The sequence below is a fragment of the Urocampus carinirostris genome, chromosome 17, assembly GCF_059441175.1.
Source record: "Urocampus carinirostris isolate Australia breed hairy pipefish chromosome 17, RoL_Ucar_1.0, whole genome shotgun sequence".
NCBI lineage: Eukaryota > Metazoa > Chordata > Actinopteri > Syngnathiformes > Syngnathidae > Urocampus > Urocampus carinirostris.
In genome coordinates this window covers 28,878,980-28,901,439 of record NC_142365.1, presented here as the reverse complement: position 1 = coordinate 28,901,439, position 22,460 = coordinate 28,878,980, and the positions used below count along the sequence as shown (strand labels likewise).

At 38.3% G+C, this 22,460-nt stretch overlaps 1 protein-coding gene across 2 annotated transcripts in view; it reads left to right on the top strand.

Moving 5' to 3' along the window:
• sgcd (sarcoglycan, delta (dystrophin-associated glycoprotein)) overlaps nucleotides 1-22,460 on the top strand; it is a 317,590-nt gene that overhangs the window by 97,044 nt on the left and 198,086 nt on the right. Inside the window, exons 1-2 of one of the 2 annotated variants that reach the window (XM_088321492.1) lie at nucleotides 12,127-12,186; nucleotides 18,332-18,505. In XM_088321492.1, coding sequence (XP_088177618.1) covers nucleotides 18,404-18,505 — 102 coding nt within the window. In that variant the 5' untranslated portion in view covers nucleotides 12,127-12,186; nucleotides 18,332-18,403. Of the gene's footprint in view, nucleotides 1-12,126; nucleotides 12,187-18,331; nucleotides 18,506-22,460 lie in introns of those variants that run through there. The other variant, XM_088321491.1, reaches the window with a different exon arrangement.

Sequence of the window (22,460 nt, the reverse complement as noted above, 5' to 3'; positions counted from 1 at the left end):
GGTAGCTAAAATCTCTCGCTTTTCAAAGGACCTTAAACGCAGCATGCCCATGTCCTATTTGAGAACTTTGCTACTAGGATTTGGCGATACTGGGAATTTTAGTATTGATCCAATCCAAGTAAATACATGGTAGTATCGAACAATTGCATGAAAATGTCTTCATTATTGAACAATGGAACCCCTGATGAACACAGCACAACAATTTTAGGTACTTAAAATGTTTTTTTTAGTAAACAACTACAGCTCAAAGATTAACAGTATCAAAATAGAAATATTTCTATTACAGCTGTATCAGGGAAAAAAAGGCAACAATGTAACGGAATTTCGAACAATGACAACATGTCACTATATCTTCTATGCCACAAAATTTGAAAATAAATCCAGAACATGAAAATAGTTCAATACAATACCCTCTAAAAACCATAGCAGTTAGAAAAATATAATAATTTTACTACAGCAACTCTTAAAAACTAAAATTGAAGAGCGTCAAACCAGAAAATCAGCTGTGTAATAAACAAGCCCTTTTGGCTCTGTTGCCATGGTGACAACATCTTTACAGGTTTTTGTTCAGGAGCAGTAATATCTTTACATTTTTAGTTGCAGATTTTTCCTCTCTGTGGGATGATTTTTTTTCCATGTGTTGATTTGCCCCAGTAACAAATGACCACCAGACAAATGAGACCTGGCAATGTCCTAAACCCCATAATGCACCGCACTTCCTGTCTGCCTATTTCATATTTAGCTCCTGATCTTTTCCTGGCAGGTAAGATGCACCAGCATGCCAGGTAGGGAGAGGTGCTAAAAGTTTGGCTTTCAGTCACACAAACAGGCATAAACTTGAAGCGGGGGTCGGACAATAATCATCGATCAAACTAGCTGAGGACTTCTTTGACAATCGGTTGGACCATTTGTTTTATTTAGGACAGTATTATCTGCTTCATTAAGGATTTGTTCAGATAAAACCTTATTTTCAATTTGCACACCGCATAAATCAGTAAAAAGAAAAAAAAACTCTAAAGTAGAAAAAGCCCTATAAATTATATTTTATGTGACATCGCCTAATTGCTCTATTGTTATTCTTCATTGATTAAAATAAAATCCTAACAAATCATTTCATCTTTCAATGGAGTAGTCCAATATTCCATATGATTTAGATTACCTCCATGTACTCCATAGTGCAGTGTTTAACATATTTGCCGAATACATGAAAGGTCCCCGTTTCGAGACTGGGTGGAAACATTTGTTGACCTGGTGAGGGATTGGTGTCACCAGGCTGTACTTTCCCAAGACACAGGAAATGGTTCCCCTACAACCCTAGTCTTCAAGGGTTCCAACCAACCGACTCATCATTTAACTTGCTGTTGAATTATGAATTAACACTGGCGGTCTTACTTCCATCAAAGCAAATAAACATCTTTTCAACTGACACCTCCCATATTCAAACTCCATAAATTAAAATAACTTGAGTTTTCCCCCAAAGGCAAGTACGCGTGATGTGACGTTGAAAACATCACCGTCTAAAACGCAAATTCGGGGCCGCACCAGAAGTGATGTATGGTTAGTTTGTGTCTGGTGAGGCATAGCCAGAGTTATAATTAAATTAGCTTATTGGTCATTCTTACTATTCGCTGCCGATTGAGTATGGTAACCTTCACTCAAAAAAAGTAAAATATTTAACGTTTTCAACATATCATCTAAAAGAAGGACTTTCAAACCATAAGAGAAATAGTATTGGTCCAGCTCAGGATATAATTCTGTAGCGAATACTGGCGATAAATAAATTATTCTAAAAAACAATTTATTGACCAATTGAATCAAAGACTCGTCCGTCCGCCTGTCTGACTCGTCTGTTTGTCTGCGTGAATCACCTGTCTGCTGGCCTGACTCGCCCGTCTGCCTGCCTGACTCGCGCCTCTGCCTGGCCGCCTCGTCCGTCTGCCTGCCCGACACGTCTAGCAGCTCACATGACACGACGCGCGTCGGTCTGCCTTACACGACACCTGTCTGCTAGCCTGCGATGCCTGCCTGCCTGCTTGGCCTCTTCCTGGTCCGGCCTCGGGATGTTGATGTGGGGCTACCTTCTTCTGGGGCATTGGTCCATTCTGAAGAGCACTGTATAGTTGATTTTTTTGGGACTTCTGGAGCCGTCCCTTTAGGGGAGGGGTTCTGTCACGGTTGCCCATTGCCCTCAAGCTGGCGCCAAACGGGCGCCAGCTGCTACTTTTTGCCTGATTGGCTTCTCTATTATTTTAACTCAGTGTTCTAATTTACTCCTTGTCAGTTTATCAACGAACCTCTGCAATTGCAAGAGTTGTATTTTGACCCTGTCACGGTATCCTGCTCGTGTATCCAGTATTCGGTATTGATCCCGCCTGTCTCGTCCTGTCCGGTATCTTGCTCGAGTCTCCAGTAACCAGTATCGACCCCGCCTGTATCGTCATGACCGATATCTTGCTCCAGTATCCAGTATTGATCCCGTCTGTCCCGTCCTGTCCGGTATCTTGCTCCAGTATCCGGTATCGATTCTGTATGTCCTGTCCTGTGTCCTGCTCGTATAACCAGTATCCGGTATTGATCCCATCTGTCCCGTCCTGACCGGTATCTTTCTGTTGTATCCAGTACCCGGTATCGATCCCGTCTGTCCCGTCCTTTCGGGTATCTGCTCGTGTATCCTGTATCTGGTATTGATCCCGTCTGTCCTGTCCGGTTTCGATCTCTTCTGCCCAGCGATCGACGGATCGCTGGCATTTGTTTTCCCACGCATAACTGCCCCGTTCCCGTAAAATAAACCTTGTGTGAAACCGTTATGCATCTGGGTCCACCGTCTGTTCGGGTTCTGACAGAAACGGCACCAACGTAACTGTATTAAGTTGTATTTTGTGGGTAGATCTGAACATGCCACCTTACTGAATATTCATATGCAGCAGACTGAGGAATGTATGCTCCTTTGTAAGGGAAAGAGGAATTGTTAAATATGAGAAGAGATTGAAATTCGTGATCTTATTTTAGTTGCAGAGCAGTAGTGAGGCATGAGGGCCAGCAAGGCCTTTCTTGCGGTCTTAAAAATATTAATAAATAAAAATATCTAATTCATGTGTTAACTATATTTTGTCCATCAATTCTTATACATTTCAAAATTGTCAGCATCCTTCCAATGCTTTTACCTGGCTGGGCTGCTTTGATATGTGCTTTCATATTTAGGTATTTAACCAATCACATTTCAGCCATTAGTTGTTGCTAGGCTCAGAAATCTGCCCGGAGGCTTTCACAAAAAATCCTGAATGTCGTGACCCTTAAAATCAGTCTTTGGGAAAACAGTTAGTTTAGCGAATCTGATTCCAAGTTGGCATCTCAACGCCAGCTAGCTGGCAATCAGAAACATTACTGGTTTCAACAAACTATGATTGGCTAGTCGGCTGTAATCAACCAAAGTGATTGTGCCAATAGCCATTAAACATAAAGGGAACCAGAAATATGTATATTGAGTTGGTTTAACAGTGAAACGTCAGACGGCTCCGAAGCAAGCAAGCCTTTCACAATGGGGAAATGACGGGCATATTGTGTCGTGCGGCCCTGCACATACCTCGTCCCTCTTCCTTGCTTGCACAATCCGCCCACTTTGAATTTATTTGGGCATTTATTAATAGGGGCAATATCTAACTCTTTAAGGGAACCTAAAATAATGAATCCCAATATTAAATGAAAAAAATAACACTGCATATTTCCATGATGAACGTACTAAGTTTGACAGTGGTGGCGTCAGGTACTGTCGGACCCGGAGAACCTGGTGCTCAGTTGAAAATAATTGACAACACATTATAATGCAAACTACAGAAAAAAAAATCAGGTTCCAGGAACTGTGTTTCTTTGTAACACTCGAACACAACACTGTTCTCCTGACTGCGCATCACTGCGCACAAGCGATTTCTTTTGATCCAGATTGCTTCGCTTTACGGATCGAGGGATTATAGTTGATTTATAGCACCACTGAGAGTCCTGCAAGTATGGGAGCAGAAGTTATTAGACAAGTTCTAACACTCCCTGTTGCTTTCAAACATCAAATAATGGACCCTTTTGAGGAAACACCTAAAGTGCATGATTTGTTGGAGACGCTTTTTAAGGAGTGTGTATGTGCGCCAATACAGACTTTAGGCATCCCTCCCTTGTCAAGACAAGGCAAGCTCTTAACAAATTGACACCAGCTTGGGGACACCGAGATCGGGGACCTTTTTGCGCGGGCAGCTGAGCCACAATAAATCTCAGAAATCAATATGACAGGGCCGGGGGTAATCAGCATCAATGATTTGAAAGCGGAATAAGTCCCTTGGGGCGGCGCCGGAGCGATCAAATCCTCCCAAGCCGGGGAGTCTGCATGAAAAAAAACATCCAGAGGATGAAGGATGGCGAGACGGAGGCAAGCAAAAAAAGAAGGACGAGGATTATTGATGCTTTTCATCCAGAAAGCCTTCAAGCGCTTTGCTTGTGCCTTGACTTGTCTCTTTTTGACTCCCCATCATTCACTATCACACTTTTCTTGACTTATTACATTACAGAGGTTGCTTCTTTCTCCATTTTTGCCCCTAAGTACAGATTTCTTTTAACTTTTTACTCTTGGCTGTTCAACCGTCTAAAAAAACATTTGGCCAAGTACACAGTGCGTGGTTACAGTTTTCGCCATTAAAAATGTTGAAGGTGACTGAACCAAACATATAAAGCACCTGCCCCCCCCCAAAAAAACGAATCTGCGAACATGTCTTTCAAGGGCCTAGGTCTGGTCTTTACATAGGTGGGGAAAAAAAATATAATTTTCTTTGATTAGGAGTGTATACTGGGATCCTGTAAAAATTCAATTTACGATCACAAATGGTTTTTATACGATTCTGACACTCAAAAACACGACTTGAACACCAACTAGCTGCTATGACAGCATTCTTTTCCACTGTCTTCTGACCAGCGCAAGTATTCCTTTACCTCCAGGCTAAGAACTGCCCACCTAATACATTGCGATGTTTACAAACAAATAGAAAAGCCTATTAGTTGCGCCCACTTCCCAAGTGCTGCTTACAGTTCGCGACTGGTGACACAGCCGAATATGCGCATATGAGCCGAAACGCAAAAAACGGCAAAAAACGAAAAAGCACACCCAATCACGTTGGTCATATGCGTCGTTATTCAGCTGAGAATGTGATTAAACCCTTTCTGCACTGCTAATGATAAGTTAAGCTTTTGCAGACACTCAAAATATGCTGGGTTACAAAAAAAGGTGTGGAATATCAAATAACACAAAATTAAATGGCTGATGGCGAAAATGATGTAATAGTCATAACAAGAAACATCAGTGTGCAATAGTTGTTAAAATAATGAACTTGCATCCTATGACATCTTTTTGGCCTCATAACAATAGTTACATTATCTATCCTAAAATGTTACACAAAACTGGGACGTGTTCTGCTATGTGACATACACAGGGTTGGGTAGGGTTACTTTAACTGGATTACTTTCAATTACTTTTGGATTACTCCAATACCAAATATGCTAATAAAAGACAAAATAAACTAAATATGAATAAAATTACAAAATTTTGTGCAGGCTTGGGGAGTAACGGAATACATGGAACGGCAAAAATGATGTTGGCAAGCTGTTTGGATTTATCTTAATTTTGTTTCTGTCGCATTTTATGTCAGTTTTGCCGGAGATAAAAGAGATCAAAGCCAGGAGAGAAAGTTTACCATGTGTTGTGAGTCATAATTTTATTCATATTTAGTTTATTTTGTCTTTTATTAGCATATTTGGTATTGGAGTAATCCAAAAGTAGTTGAAAGTAATCCAGTTAAAGTAACCCTACCCAACCCTGGACATACAGTACAGAACAAATTAGCTCATTTTAATTATTACTTTTCTTAGTGAACAGGAAAAACAAGTTAAAAGGGCAGTGTGCAATATGTAGTGCCTCTTTGTGGTACAAAAACACTTTCATTCAGTAAAAATAAAATAAAAACATTGATTTGTATAAAGGCAAGCATACATAGACTACCATACCATTATTAATGTTTTATAAAAAAACATAGTCGCAAATTTGTATTTCTTTGACACCATGGAATCCTCACTTAAGTCTGCGCCATGTTTGTCCGGCATCCCGCAGCCAAGCTTTGGCCTGTACCAATGGCCCTCGCTCATCCCAGACACCAAGTGCCATGTAGTGGTCAAATGTTGCACATTTGGGCTTTAAATATGGAGTACAATCACAAAAAGTTGTGATAATGGCATAAGATATATTTTTTGCTATTTTCGTCAGGCCCCTCTACACTAATTGCCCTCAAATACAGTGAGTTTTTGTAATAACCAGCACAATCTTGCCTGATATTGTGATATAATGACCAAAATGACTGCCCATTGTGGCAGTTGACTTGCTCTGATAAATGAGCAGTTTGTCTCCACTTTTATTTTTCGTTGACACTGATTTTGGGTCGCCTTGCGATGTTCCAATCTGCAGCCGGGTTATATCGACCTTCAGCGCGTGATGTGTCCAAATCCTAGATAAGCTTCTTAACACTCTCAGACTGCCGTATATTTGGGATGCATTTATCTGCTTGAGAATGACCTGAACGACTTCATAGACAAAGAAATAGATAAATACATTTATTATACATTACAGGACCGTTTTAAAAAATGAATAAATATTAGAAAAAAGTTATTTATTCTCTGAAATGTAATTGATAAAGAAAAAAAATCATACATCATGTAATCTTTGAACATCAACTGAAATATTGCGATAGTTGCCCCGAACCTTTTCTGCCTGTGTGTAAATAATATTGCGGTTTAAGTTGTAAACATACACAAACCAACGAGATGAACTTGTGCATTAAAATGTGTCTTTCATCCATGAGATCATATATATATATATATATATATATATATATATATAAAACTTTAGGAGCACTGCTGTCAAGAACCGCAACACTAACCTATCTCACACAAGCTTTATTTTACGGGAAAAGGGAAGTCATGCACATTAACACAAACGCCAGTGATTCGGCGATCCCTGGGCAGAAGAAGAAAGACAGCAGTCTGGCGTGGAAAAAACGAAAGCCAGAGACAAACGAGATCGATACCAGTTACAAGAGCCGATACCGGACAGATTGTGTTGATACCAGACAGAACGGGACTGACAGGATTGATAATATATATAGGAGACTGGAGACGGATAACAGACAGGATGAGAAAGACGGGAACGATACCAGAAACTGGAGACCGGAGACCAATATCAAAACAGGACGAAACAGAGGGGATCGATACCGGACAGGATACACAAATAGGATACCGGACAGAGTCAAAACAAACGTCTTGCGGGTGCAGAGGTTCGTTGACAGACTGACAAAGGGTGAGTGAGAGCACTGAGCTTAAATGGGGGGGAAGCCAATCAGTCAACAAGCTGCAGCTGGCGCATAAAGGGCGGTGCCAATTGGGCGCCATGGGCAACTGTGGTAAATTCTAAGCAGAAATTTTCTATTTTATAGGTTTTGTGAAAACATTGAACAATACAAAATAATTTTCTATTTCCTTCATATAACAGAGCTACAAAACATTGAAAATCCTACTTCAGAAAGAATAATGTAATTTAAGATTTTTTATAGTTTCCATTTTTAAGACAAAAGAGCTTTTTAGACCAGTGATTTTCAAACTTTTTTGAGGTTAGGTACTTTTCTTTCATTGAGAAAAAAATCCCACAATACACCACCAGTCTGTGTCATTGCATCTTCAATAAAAGTAAATCCAAATGAATCATAGCTCTCGCTAGACCGCACAGGCACACACATTTGATAATTTCCCACGGCACAGTACACACAAATAAATAATTAATTAATTCATCAATTTTTGGCAAAGTTGTTGAAAACACTTGTCTTAAACAATGTTATAGCCATAAAAAAAGGGCACACAAAACATGATGTTATTGCAAGTCTCCAACAGATGGCACCATGAATAATTTAGGGACAGTGCGTGGCTATTTTAGAGCTGTTTCAGGGTTGTGGTCTGTATGTGATTTAGGCTTATATTCGAGTATAAACGGTAACAACCAGATTTTTTTTGGTACAAAAACCAAACACAATCAAGGTGGGATTGTCTTCAATGCAAAAAAAACGGGAAGGCCACACCTCTGTTTAATGTCAACTAATTGTACGTAGAAGAACACTTTCGATTGGTATTAGAATTGCTATCAGCTGATTTAACTCATAGTTAATCATAATTTTGCGGAGTGTTGGGAATAATGGCGTAATGTAACAGATATATTTTTTTTCTGTAATGGGGTAATCTATCTAATTCATTCATTTTTCCCATCATTGCAATGCCGTTACTGATACTGACAGTCAAAAGTGGTGTGATACGCCAAAAAAGTTTAAAATTGTTTTGTATTTTACCTTTTTTGTAGCTTTATGAATGTTTAATTATATTCCCTATTAAAATATTTCAGTGTTAATGTGTTTATACATGAATGAAAAGTTTATTATTTTTCTTCTTATGCCCATTTTTTACTTTAGTTATTGTTTTTTTACTTCAGTTGTTGTTTTTTTTCCATTTTTTTTCATTTTTGTCTTTTTTTTTTAGGTCATTTCATGCATAATGTTGCATAACAACTGATAATGTAGGAATAAAGCAACCAAAATAACCTAAAGAGCCCCTTGGAACACAAAATGGCCAAAAAGCCGGTTTTCTAAAAAAAAAAAAAAAGACGGAATTCCCATCATTTGATTACGAAACTTTAAACAATTTCAAAGAACTTCTTTTTAGATTAAGGGAAACAGTTACCTTCCTTGTTATCTAGTTACTTTTACTATTGAGTAATTCAGTTACAAACTCACTTACTTTGTGGAATAAGTAGTGAGTAACTATAACCATTACTTTTCTAAAGTAATCTACACAACAAGGATTATATACTGAAATATGGGTAGCAAACAAGTAGTGTCAATATTTTCTTATCACAGTCTTTTCAAGGAGAGAGAAGTCAAAACATTGTTATGCCTCGATGCAAAGTTGAAATTTTACATACTATAAACGGCCAAGATGGCTAAGATTTACATTTTGCATTTAGGAAGGCTGCCAGTGAATGAGCTAACAATACTTGATAACGTTTCTAGACTGTGATCAATACATTTACTGGCTGAAAGCTAGTGAATGTATTGATCGATCAAGGCCAAGTCGGGATGATACATTTTTTTAACCCATTTGATGTTCCCTGTATGGAAATCACATTTCCTGGTTGAATGCCTTTGGGAGCGTTTCATCTCGGAAAACATAAGAACAGCTCTGTGTGTTCAACCTTTATTGTATTTCTACTGCATTTTTTCGGTTTTGGTTGCATGAACTGAAATCTGAAGACCTTTTTGTATGGTCGACGAGTCCGTTCACGAAAGGGAGCGGCACCCGTGTTGACATGTTACCTTTTGGCGAGGCCGCATCTCCATCTACTGTTAAAGGTCAATCCATGAGAGAACTGAAGTTGGCGTGTCCGGAATGGAAAACATCCCATGTAGAAGGCGCCTGGGAAGGACACTGGAACAAAATCACAAAAATACATAAATTGCTCATTTACATTATAAAATAGCAATCATGTAACTTTAGATAAGTTCATAAAGTGTGGAAATCTTATTTTTTTGCACATACGTGAGCTGTACTTGATCTGTTAAAGTCCGTCTAATTGCAACATGTTTAATATTTTAATATTTTCACACCCGTTTCAGGACAGTTTAATGTGTTTAAAACTTGATATGTATCTGATCTTTTGGAATGCGACTTCTTTATGAACGGTCAAAACGCATTCATGCGACCTGCAATTCATTGATAGGCAGCAGACGTGACTAATTTGACAACAACAAGGCGTGAGGAAGCGGAGTAATCAACAACCACAGTGGACAAAAATATGGATTTTAGTGAATTCACATATTAATGGAATATGAACTTTTGTTTATTTTGTAACTCGAGGAACAGCCAACATCGCATTGCATACAACTGTATTCACATGTTGCTTGAGTTTATTCTTAAAGCTTTAGTATCTTCTAGTGATAGTTGACAATATTTACATTCAAATCACCGCTGTTAACATCCATGAGTACTTCCGCAAACATGAGTGCATTGCGTTTGACGTCAGGTGTCCTCTTCTGCACATGCGGGACATTTGTGGCGTTTACGCATACAAGCCGCATTTAGTTGCAAATGTAAATTATCACACAAAAACATTGTATTTAACCCAAAAATCGGAATTGAGTATTAAGCCATGTAGTGTGAACCTAGCCTTCGACAACATCATGATTTCAGTTTAGATTGACCCTATTTTCCACACTAAAGGGTGCACCTGATTGTAAGGCGCACTCTCAACAAAAAGTATTTTTGTCATACATAAGGCAACCCGGAATATTAAACCTTCCTAATCACGTGGCAACATCCAGGCAACCCAAACAGTGCTGGCCATACTGGTTCGGTGTAAATTTTATGGTGATTGACAGTCGAAATATTGCGATCAAAGCTCTAGTTTGGCTGTTGTTAAACGTTCCGGGCTAAGTTACGACGAAGAATACTGATGTACAAACAAGGCCCATACGTTCTTGAAAAAGTGCGGTGTACAGGTTTGGGTTCAAATAAAGCAATCTCTGGAACTCGCTTTAGCTGGCGAACTGTGCAAACTGGCAAAGAGTTTCACTGTATATCCGCCCTCCACTCACCAGATAAGGGTGCACTCTTTTCGGTCAGGCTTTCATGGACAATTGGCTTTCTTTGGCGATCATTTCGGCCAGGAAATGGCGCAAGATTTTCAACAGTGTTTTATGGCGTGCGTCCACTATCACAGATAGGGGCATTCCAAGTGAGGTTCTTGCTCTGGCCTCAACTCACCAGGTAACAATATGAATTACCGCATTTTCCGCACTATAAGGCGCACCTAAAAGCCTTTATTTTTTTCAAAAGCTGACCATGCGCCTTATAATACAGTGCGCCTTATTTATGGATCAATTTTAAAATTGCAAAGTTTTCCAACTAACTTGCAGCTGCCGACTAGATTTTCCCCCGAATGCCAAGTAGTACGCGGTGTATGCTGGGATTTATTTACCGGCGTTTCATTGGCTAACCAATGTGTCAATCATCATTTGAATCGATCACTATTGGCTAAAGTTATTCGGAGGTCAAGGGGCGGATCCTTTTTATCATTTACAGGCTGGCATTGGCTTGAACGGCAAACAAAGCCTGCAATTGGTCGAAAAAGATGTGTCAATCATCAGTTGAATCGATCACTATTGGCTAAAGTTATTCGGAGGTCAAGGGGCGAATCCTTTTTATCATTTACAGGCTGGCATTGGCTTAAACGGCGAAACAAAGCCTGCAATTGGCCGAAAAAGATGAATGTGTATAGCATGTAGAGAGAAAGCATTTTTTTCTATTCTGTATTTGTAAATATTGTATTCTCCTGGATTTACTACCCTCACGGATATAAGAGGACATTGGATGCACATTATTATGAACACAACGACTTCGGTGAGCTACTCCGGGTTTTATATTGTCCCTGTATCTTGTTTCAGACTGAATTCTATGTTTCTGTGATAAGCGGTGCAGATAATGGATGGAATGGAGTGTCTATTTTTAAATTAAACTCAATTCCAAGTGTTTATTGTCATATGCACAGTACAGTTGCGAGCGAAAAAGAAAATAGATACTAAGGACTGGTTGGCATTTCTTGAATCCCAAGACTTTAACCTTCCGAATGATGGAACGATGCATTTGAGTGACATCGTACGGACACCGCATCCGCACGTGTTCTCGACACGTCTTTGCGTCTTTGCAAACTTTCGGAATGTTAAGGGGGTAATAAGTTGGACTGAACTATCTGACTGTTTTGTCGACGTTCCCATTGTAGCGCCTTATAATCCGGTGCGTCTTATGTATGTCAAAAATAGGACCAAAAACTATTTTTTCGGGGTGCGCCCTATAACCCGGTGCGCCTTATAGTGCGGAAAATACGGTAATAAATTAATCGTTATTGTCATTATACAATTTTACAACAACATTGGAGGGCTTCTTCTTTCAGAGCAAGGAGCGATGTAGCGATTGGCCAGCTACATGCTAGTATCAGACCTCCGAGATGGTTAAAATACAACAGTCGTTGGTTCCGCGAGGTGTACCTCCTGGTCATCCCTTTCAGAGGTAAAGATCTGGCGTTGGTGAGATACGGATTCAATTCTGCTTGTTGATGTGATAATTGTTACATAGCCACAGCAGTAGCTTTCCTTACTCTCCCCATCCTACCCAACCCGATAATTTGTAGGTGATGTTGTATCAATGTCAGTAATCAATGTACACAGGCTCCTGTCAGGTGTAGTGTTGTAAGGCCGATGTATGCGTGGATAAAGTCGAAAATCAAATGTGAGAGTGTCAAGAGCCTCTGCATCCGTGTGCCGCCATATTGGATCAATTCTAATAAGTACTTAGAAATAAAAAATGAAGTAAAAAGAAAAAAACAAGAAAGCGCCGTACTCGTATTTTCCTCTTTCCTTCGAGCATCCCAAAAACTGATTGTAGACCCATAATAACACCAAACCAAATTTATGGGACTCAAACCGTATAGCCAAATGTCTACTTCCAGGTATGAGTGTGAAGTCACGAAAAAGCGGCCGATAACACACACAAAGTTAAAACTTCAGTACAAGCTTCCTTGTGTACGTGCTGCTGACCTACAGTGCATCCGGAAAGTATTCACAGCGCTTCACTTTTTCCACATTTTGTTATGTAACAGCCTCATTCCAAATTGTATTAATTTAATCTCTTATCTCAAATTTCTACACAAAATACTCCATTATGACAATGTGAAAAACTTTTTTTTTTTTACTTTTTTTGAATTTATTATAAATAGAAAACTAAGAAATCACATTTACATAAGTATTCACAGCCTTTGCCATGAAGCTCAAAGTTGAGCTCAGGTGCATCTTTTTTCCACTGATCATCCTTGAGATATTTCTACAGCTTAATTGGAATCCACCTGCAGTAAATTCAGTTGATTGGACATGATTTGGAAAGTGAAGCGCTGTGAATACTTTCCGGATGCACTGTATATCGCAAAACATTCTATGCAATGGAAATCAAACCAGAGTAACAGGAAGGGGCGCAGACACATTACCACTCGATCACCAGTTGTGATTTGCATAATGCATTCTGATAGGTTAAACAGCCTCTCCACTCCTTTCTCTGTGTATCAAAAATATCTGTTTGATATGGATGCTTACGTAAAAGCTTGTATAGTATTATGGTGAAAGACTTTCTGATTTATCAATTTTCTAACATTTGTCAGTGAAGAAGTGGAGAGGTTTTTTTGACCTATCAGAATTCAGTATGCATTTCAGTGTTCTCTGCACCGAGTGAAAAAAGTGTGATAATGCAATATGGTTCAATGCCTTGTAACGTACCATTAGAACCAATGGTGGTCTAGTGGTAAGGTGGCAGCACTCTCACTGCCAGTACTTGTATTCACACACCGGGCTATTACGGGCTCTTTTTAGTACGGGAAACAATTGAAACACCAAAAGCACCAAGTGTGATCGTTTTTCTTTGCTTGAAGTTGCTTAAAGAAAATGTATATCTCCCTCATATAGTTATTATGCAAATATTTTGTTCACGATTGTCCCACTTCATTAACTGTCTTGATGCCTGGATAAGAGCCATGTTTCCTCAGCTCTGGGTATCCGATGGTACTCAGGTGTGTGTGTAAAATGTTCTATTTACTTTTTTTTTTCTATTTATTAATTTCTATTCCTTAGGTGAATTAAAACACACTTACATTTTTTAGCTCATAAACAACCTATCTATCATGTTGACAATATCTATGTATTATGTTTGTTAATGCAACATCCAATGCAACATGGTCATCCTTTTGATTTGATTTTGATTTTATATTATACTTTAATTATTTTATTTTTCATTTTATTGTTTGTTAATGCAACATCAACTGCAGCCTGGTCATCCTGGAAGGGGTTTACCTCATGTGCGTTCCCTTTTCAAGGTTTCTTCATTTCCTTCATGCTGAAGTTTTCAAGCATTTCCATGCCCTCATGGAGGTTTTAGATCAGGGGATGGTGTAATCATAATCTGTGGTCTGTGCACCCCTTTGAGAGTCCTTGTGATTTAGGGATATACAAACCAATATTACTTGACTTCACTTGGCTTGACTATTTGCATATTTTACATTTTGCGTTTTTTTTTTTTTTACACATTATCCAATTATTGCCTAAAATATGCAAAATTGTCTGATCAATTTGCTTCCATTGGGTTACTTTTCCTTGTAATAATTTTTAGTTGTGTTTTTTCCCCCTACAAATTATTTGAATAGAACACATCCTGTGATTTTTAGCCTGATAAACCATAAGCACAAATACATTTAGAGCTTACCTTTGATATAAAAGAAATAGCTTTGATAACATAGATTCTCACCAGAAAGTAGGACGTCTTGTTTATAAGAACAACAATATTTCTTTACAAATGGTTTAGTTTGGTGGTTGGATCGCTTAACTACTTGGGTTGTCTTGGGCAAGTACAGACTGGTGGCACCCGTCCCTCTCCAGACAAACATGTGTTCCAACTCAATCTTGAACCATGGGCTTTCATTTGGTAGGCAAATGTTCTAACCACTGTACTACAGAATCCCCTTTTGATTTTGGGGATTTGATAATTTTTTTTCTTGCTTAAATATTTCAATACAATCAGTTTAAGACATGAATACAATCGTCATCTAATATAAAATGTTTTTATAAGCACGCTAGTTTTTCATATCACTGTTCTGGTGTTAAATATTATTTTGGAAATAAAATGCTGTCGTTCTTAAATTCACTGCGTCACTCTGGTATTTACACACCCTTGTGGATGATTATTTTTAAAAGGTCTTCACAGATACAGTTTGGCCTAGCTGAAAAAAAAAGTGAACGACCTCCCACAATTCCTTTCTCTCTCTTAATTCAGTTCAGAATCTCCTGTATGTATATATACATATATACATACAGGAGATTCTGAACTGAATTAAGAGATATATATATATATATATATATATATATATATATATATATATATATATATATATATATATATATATATATATATATATACAATACATTTCATACTTGTCGACATCTATTTTCCAAAGAAACAAACAACAAAAGATAATTTGTATGAAAGTTGGCGTATGAGCTGCTGTCGAAGTTTTGCACTTTTCTTTTGTTTCCTTTTAGCAAAAAACAGTAAACATGGTAACCACAAGAGACCAGACCAGTCTATTTGTTTCTAACAAGTAAAACAGTTACAGTAAGCAGTATGATTTATCTTTAACTGCATTTTTAATTTCATCCACTGTATTTAAAGCACACATTTCTGGCCAATTTGTTTTTTTTTAGCTGTACCTTAAAGCTGGGAAATTACACTATTATTTTGTGACGGCCTTTAACTGTATACATACAATTTTAATGTTATTACCTTGGGTACCAGGGATAAGAAGGAATTTGATACTTACCATGTGTTTCTATCCCAGACATATGCCAAATTCACTTTGTAATCCCCACATCAGACTGAATTAATGACATATCTAATGTAATCTCCTGGCCTATAAATGGGACTTGGCTGAAAATATTTTTTTCCAAGAAAAGAGTAGAGAACACAGGTGCATGTTAACAAAACTCCAAGCCATGAACATATCACCAACGCTAATTGCTCAGTACCACTAAGTAGGGAGGATTAAGCTCTTGATTTTTTGGCTCTTCATGCCTCCCCTGCTGCACCTGTTTAATTTTTATCCCCACAAAAAAAAAAATGGGAGGGCAAGTAAAGTTCAGAAGCAAGAAATCTAGATTCCTCCTACTCCTCCACACCAGCTCATTCTAATTTGAAACGCGGCAGCCACGAGTCGGCATTTCGTGTTTTTGATTCCAGCCTGCAGCAGAGCAGCGCCACCCTTCATTAACCTGCCCCGACCTCCTCGTTAATCCACTCCAGCCCTAATTAGGCTACGGCATATTTGAGTGTGCGCCTACTTTATTGTGTGTCTTCTTTAAATTTATATGCAGAGGAGAAAAGGAAGAATTCGTGAACCGAGAGATGAGTTTCTGTTAGCGGGACAGTGTGGTCGGGTTGCATTAAGAACAAAAAAAAGGAACTTAAATTGAAAAAGAGGTCTTCTGCAGGAACAATTTTTTTTATTCTGAAATAATTCTGACTTTCTTGTTAAAGTTTAGGTATAAAGCAGAGGTGTCGGACTCATTTTAGCTCGAGGTCTACATGATAGGAAAAAAACTTTCACAAGGCCAGACTGGTCAATTAACTCGTTCAGTGCATTAACGTATAAATTGATGGGATGGAGATTTGTGCCAAAATCAGGTTTCTGTAGATAGCTGCTTCATTTGCACAATTGCCCAAGTCAACAATTTGCATTTCAGATAAACAATCAATTGCGCCAAATAGTAGCCGGATGTTTTTTTAAATGGTAAATGGCCTGCATTTATACCACGCTTTTCAAGTGAATGACCTCCCAAAGCGCTTTACAATGATCTTCACACGTATCCATTCACACACACACTCACACACCAATAGGGAGTCAGCCATGCAAGGTGCCTCCCTGCTTATTGGGGGCATTAGGGATTCTGTGTCTTGCCCAAGGACGCTTCGACATATAACATATAATCGAACCTGCTACCTTTTGATCCCAAGACGAGTGCTCTACCTCCTGAGCTAATGCCACCTTAGACTTATTTTTAAAATTGTGTTCTAAAAATTGTATTTGCTAAAGAAATGCTTGAGCCTCTAAAGTGGGGTTCTTCTTTCATTGTTTTTTCAATGAATAATACAATTATCAAGAAATACATGAATAAAGGTTTTAATTATTGATTTTTGTACAAAGACACACACACAAAAATCACACTTACATTCACAGGTATAAATTCTAGTGGTAAAATAACTAAAACACAAACAATTTATCTTATTAAAAAGCAAAAGTACATGCACTATCATGTTAATATGCATATTTCCCAAATACTTTTGGTCATGAAAATGTATATATATTTTACAGAAAATGAGCCATCTTGCTGGCAAGGGTACTCAAATAAAACAAAAAATGAGTATACTAAGGTGCTTTGTGTTCAACTTTTTGCACTACTGGCAGTTCTTTATAGCTTGCCACTCCTTGCACATTTGCTCTCTGCACTATTGTACTTACAGCGTTATTGTTACAGTGTTAATGTTACTGTTTACCTGACTTGTTAACCTGACTGCCCATTTTGCACATCTGGTTAGCTACTCCTCTTGCACTATCGGCACTATGGTAAAATACTATACGTAGCCATAATACAATACAACGTTTACTTATATCTGTACATTCAAGGAAACTGTGCGGGTCAGATGTATCGACATTTCGTTCTGTATACACGTGTACTAGAATGACAATAAAGTAGATCTGAATCTGAATCTGAATCCTGTAGTTTGTAGACTCCTTTGTGCTTTGTAAAACTCATTTTCAGTTGCACTACAAAGCACAGTGACATATAGTGGTCGAATATTACACTGTGATGAGATGAAATGTGTATTTAGCGCAGATTACCATGTATCTGCTACTCTATAATGACAATAATTTCCATTCATTCATTCTTCCATTCAATCTTCCATTCATTCATTCATTCATGCATTCATCGGTGTCCCTTTTAGAATTAATGATAAATCCTAGCGATGCATGATAATTTGCGAGTTAAACAAAATTATATAATACGCTTCCATTCCAAACAAGTTTGCATTTATGTATGTATTTTTTTTATCTTATTTTACTGTAAAAACAAAGTTTTAAAAAATAGGAGAAAAATATAGCAATACGAGAAAACCAACACCTGCACGTATTCACGGACAAATATAGTATACAGCAAAACATAAGGTTATTGTTTTTTCTTTCTGTGCAGCGTCAATCGGGCAATGAAGTGGTGCATTTGAATTAGGGGTAAGACAGACCAGTCCGGTCTGGTAGAAAACTCTAAGCAGTGATTTTAAAGTCCAGCAAAGTTGCAGCATCAACTTTTCCTTTTATAGACTAACAAAGCAGTATCATCACAACAATGTCACTGTTGGTGACTAATTGCCCTTTTAACTTTTTTTTAATATTCAGCGGCTCCTGCAACGTTGCTAATTTGCAAAATCACAGTCGTTTAACATGGAAGCAGCCAAGCCCGATGACCGCTCCGGGAGTTGAGGCCCTCGGCACAGCTTGTTTTTTGTTTTGTTTTTTGCTTCTGTTTCTTTCTGCTGATGGCACCTATTTGTCGCTTCCCCTTTTCAGAAGCAATGAGGATGGAATACGAGCATCTGCGTTTGGCGGAGGAATGGTAAAGATGATGTGGCCCCCGAGAGGATGATCAGCTCAGCGGCGGCCCGCCCAGACCGCTTTGCTGCCTCTTCTCAGATGATTCGGGAAAGCCCGACGGACGCAGAATCAGCACACTTGCACGCTGAGGTGAGATTTTCTCTTTTGTTGTACTGTATCTGTGTCTCTTCTTAGCCTCACAAATTACTTGGAAGATTCAGAAATTCCTCAAGAGGTCTTCATGGGTCAAATTAGTCAAAATCAAGTAACAAAGGGAGTGATTATTGTCATATCTGTCAACCTCAGCCCATTCCTATCATTAAGCAATTATAAACCTTGAAACACAATGTGGCACCCATTTACTCACAGCAAGAAAGACAATGTAAAATCAAACTAATTTAAGTAAACACATTTATTTTATTTACCAAATTAACAACACATTGTTCGATAGCCTGTACTGTACCAAGGACCGGCGCTGGCTTATTATATGTACCAGTGCAGACTTCAAATAATCTACGGATGGTTTTACTCTGAAAAAAACCCGTCATAATATAGTAAAACATTCTTGTTACCATGGGGGCGCCGGCGCCCCTGCTTTACAAGCGCTCTATACATTGCTTTAGCTGCGCGACTGTTGACCAAATTAAAACAAAGTCGTTTTCCAAAACACCCATAAAGTGGCAGCAACTTCCCACAATCGAGTCTCCTTTGCATTCATGTGTTGCCACGGACTGATCACAGACAAGAAATGACACATACAGGGCATCGCAAGTAATGCATTTTGTAAAACATTTTTATTATATGTAACCAGTAATAATAATTTAAACAAAATTGAACCTTGTAAACATTACTTTATTATTTTTGATGGTCAAAAAGGAAATTAATGGGTTTACTGATGCGTTATCTATGATGTGGATCTCCAGGAATTACTTCACCATCTACCATACAAACCCAAAAAACGCCTGGTCATGGTGAAAAATAATTGACTATGTATGGACAACTGAGAGAACAAGACTCAAAAAGTCAGTATAATCTTTTTTCTATTTTGTTGTCTTAAAACATAGTTATGGTAGATTTTGCCAGACATTGGGTCGTTCTGAAAAAGGCCATTTTTTCTACTCCTTCATGGCCAAAATAGCAACAACCAAAAAACTTCCAAGTGGCCAAAGGTTTATTTGCAACAAAGATGTATCAGTTCATATTATTTATACTCTGTATTTACTTCGGTCAGCAAAAAAACCTATATTTTGAGTTTTGTGAAGTACAGGTTTATATCTAGTGAGACACAATCAAATTAACGAACAAAAAAAATAACTTACTGATACAGTCTAAGAGATGCTCCTTTTGAAAAAATGAATCACTAATCTTCCATTATAATAAAAATGGGCCATGCAACTACGATAGATGGTGTGACTTAATGTCAGCTTGCCAAAACTATCACAGATGCATTGTTTGGGGTTGAGGTGTGCGCCAGATTAAAATTCTTTATTCCACTATCGCCCTCTGTCATAAGGCAAGAAATTTGCGTGCCTCATTCTGCATCTGCAGACACTTAAGAGAGTAATACTGTTCCTTTTGACTTGCTATCGTCTTGCTAATACTGTCACTAATTGTACTGTTTGGGACTGAGTTGTACGCCAAATCTGAATCTACCATGAGGCAAGAAAATCACGTGCCTGACTGATTCCGCACACACTCTTCATACAGTAATATGTTCCATACTAATTGTACTAAATGTGTAGTGCTTTCTTTTAATCTTCTAGTCCTACCCCCAAGAGTTTTTCTTCACTATGTGGCCCCCCAGCTTAAATTAGTTTGACACCCCTATTTTAGATACTTTTTAACAATCTCAAGCATTTTAGAATTTTGAGTTCTCAGAAAGAACAAATTATTGTTGACTCTTTCACAAACCAAATGCCACTGTATTGATTGAATCGCAGCATTCTCGACCACCATGAATGGGTACAATTATAAGCCTTGTATTTTACAAATGAAACAACACCCTTTCACATTCTCCCATCTTTTGTCTGCGGTTATTGTACTGACGATTGTTTGTTTGTATCTTCAGACTTTTTGTCCTGCTTTTATTCAAGATGCAATCAGCCCTTCTCACCCACTAAATCAAATGTGCCTCAATTATAGCTATTTTTGCACGAAGTTTTCTCTTGAGGTAAAGGAGCACAGAACCAAAAGGGATTTTTCAGGTGTTTCCGGAGACCACCGGGAAATAGATTTATGGCCTCAAACCAGAAGGTGCAATATCAAAACCTGTCACTGCTGCTAGATTTGTAAGCGAGAGCGTATCGGGCTCGCTTTTATGGCATACACGCTGTAAAAAAACGACAGATTGAACTGGAAACGACTTTCGGCAGCTGCCGGATGCTGCTATATATTGGGATTTTCGTTCCCCCTTTTTTAGGAGAAGGGATCATTGGACGGGGTTTGTTTCTAGAAGAAATATACAAGTTCAGGGGTTTGTCTGTCAATTTGGAGTTAGATGTTCAACACTTTCGGTTAGAATTTTGCTCATATAAGACGTGGTATAACAAAATACATCATCCCTGTCTGATATATGATCTGGATGTCGCTTTTTTGTTTAGTGCAGGGGTCTCCATTATGGGTGCCCGTGGGCACCAGGTTGCCCCCTAAGAACTCTTAAGCAGGACAGGTTCTGAAAAGGATCAATAAAAGAATGTCAATACCAAAATTTTTAGCTTTTTTTCCAAGTGTTATGCTTTGGCATACTTTAGATATTACAAACATATATCAGTAACCTACCCTGCATATTATAATAATGAATGACAAGGGATTTTTTCTAAATAAGACACATCTTTTCACAAACAATAGGGATACAATGATTTTCATGTTTGGCATTGAATGTGTCAACTGGTTTGTTTTAACCAACTCACCACACTATGAAAACTCAATACTACCCCCTAGTGTAGGGGTCGGGAACCTATGGCTCGCGAGCCATATATGGCTCTTTCTATGAATATCTATGGCTCAGAGACAAATTTGATTGCATGCAAAATGTCTCCATCTTGTTCGAAATTTAAGTTCTTCATCCTATTCATGTACACGCAAATCCAATCCAAAGCTAAGTATCCGATGTTACTTCGCAGTATATATAGGGCACGTTTTTCACTACAATTTACAGTCAAGGTGTCACACAAAAAAGGGGGGGAAAAAAACTCGTTTTGGCTGTACAACGCTAAAGAATCCTTTATACAAAAGTTCACTATATAATCTGTGTTCAGTGTTCAGATACCTTATGATGAATCCACAGAACACACTGTAAATACGCCAAAACACCGGAAGAGAACTTAGTCTTTTGATTGGGTGAGTGGGAGGGATGGGTGGAGCCATGCAAAAAGCGCAAGCACTCCCTCCCATCTCTCGCCCTACGCCATCTGCGCCAAAAGTGAGCTCATCAGGCTCCCTATTTGCAGAATGTTGTGACGTTTTTACACAATAACTGCTTGCATCTGGTTTTGAAACCAATATGTATGAAAAAAAAGGGTCAAAAGGAGTTTAACCGATCTTGAGTAATTGCAAGAAAGAGACAAGTTTAAAGTGGTATGTTTGTTGATTTTGGGACAGGGGCTCTGGCATTATTCTCTTTTCATATTTTTTATCAAATCATCAAAAATAAATGTGCTGAAGACTAAGCTTTTGTCTGGGGTGCGGGTTTAGCAATTTTGTAAATTTGTCTCATAATATATGGTGTGGCTCTTTCCCAAAATAAAATTAATATTTTTTGCTTTTATGGCTCTTTGAGTCAAAAAGGTTCCCGACCCCTGCCCTAGTGGGTAGAGATAGAAAAGATTAGGAACTTTGACATAGTATACATTGACCCACAACTTACAAAAATCTTTTTTAGCATTTTTTTTAAGTGTTGAACTTTACTTTAGATTTAAGTTAGGGTTACTGTTACCTTCTGATCAGTGGCACAAGGGTTTTGTTCTTTTGACAATGCTTCTCATCTTTGTGCCCCCCAAATATTTATCTTCTGGTGATGATGATGTTTTCTTTACAAATCAGACAGATAAAATGAGTTGTGATACATATGTTATAAATGGAAATGATGGCCCTACTTTAAGGGAGA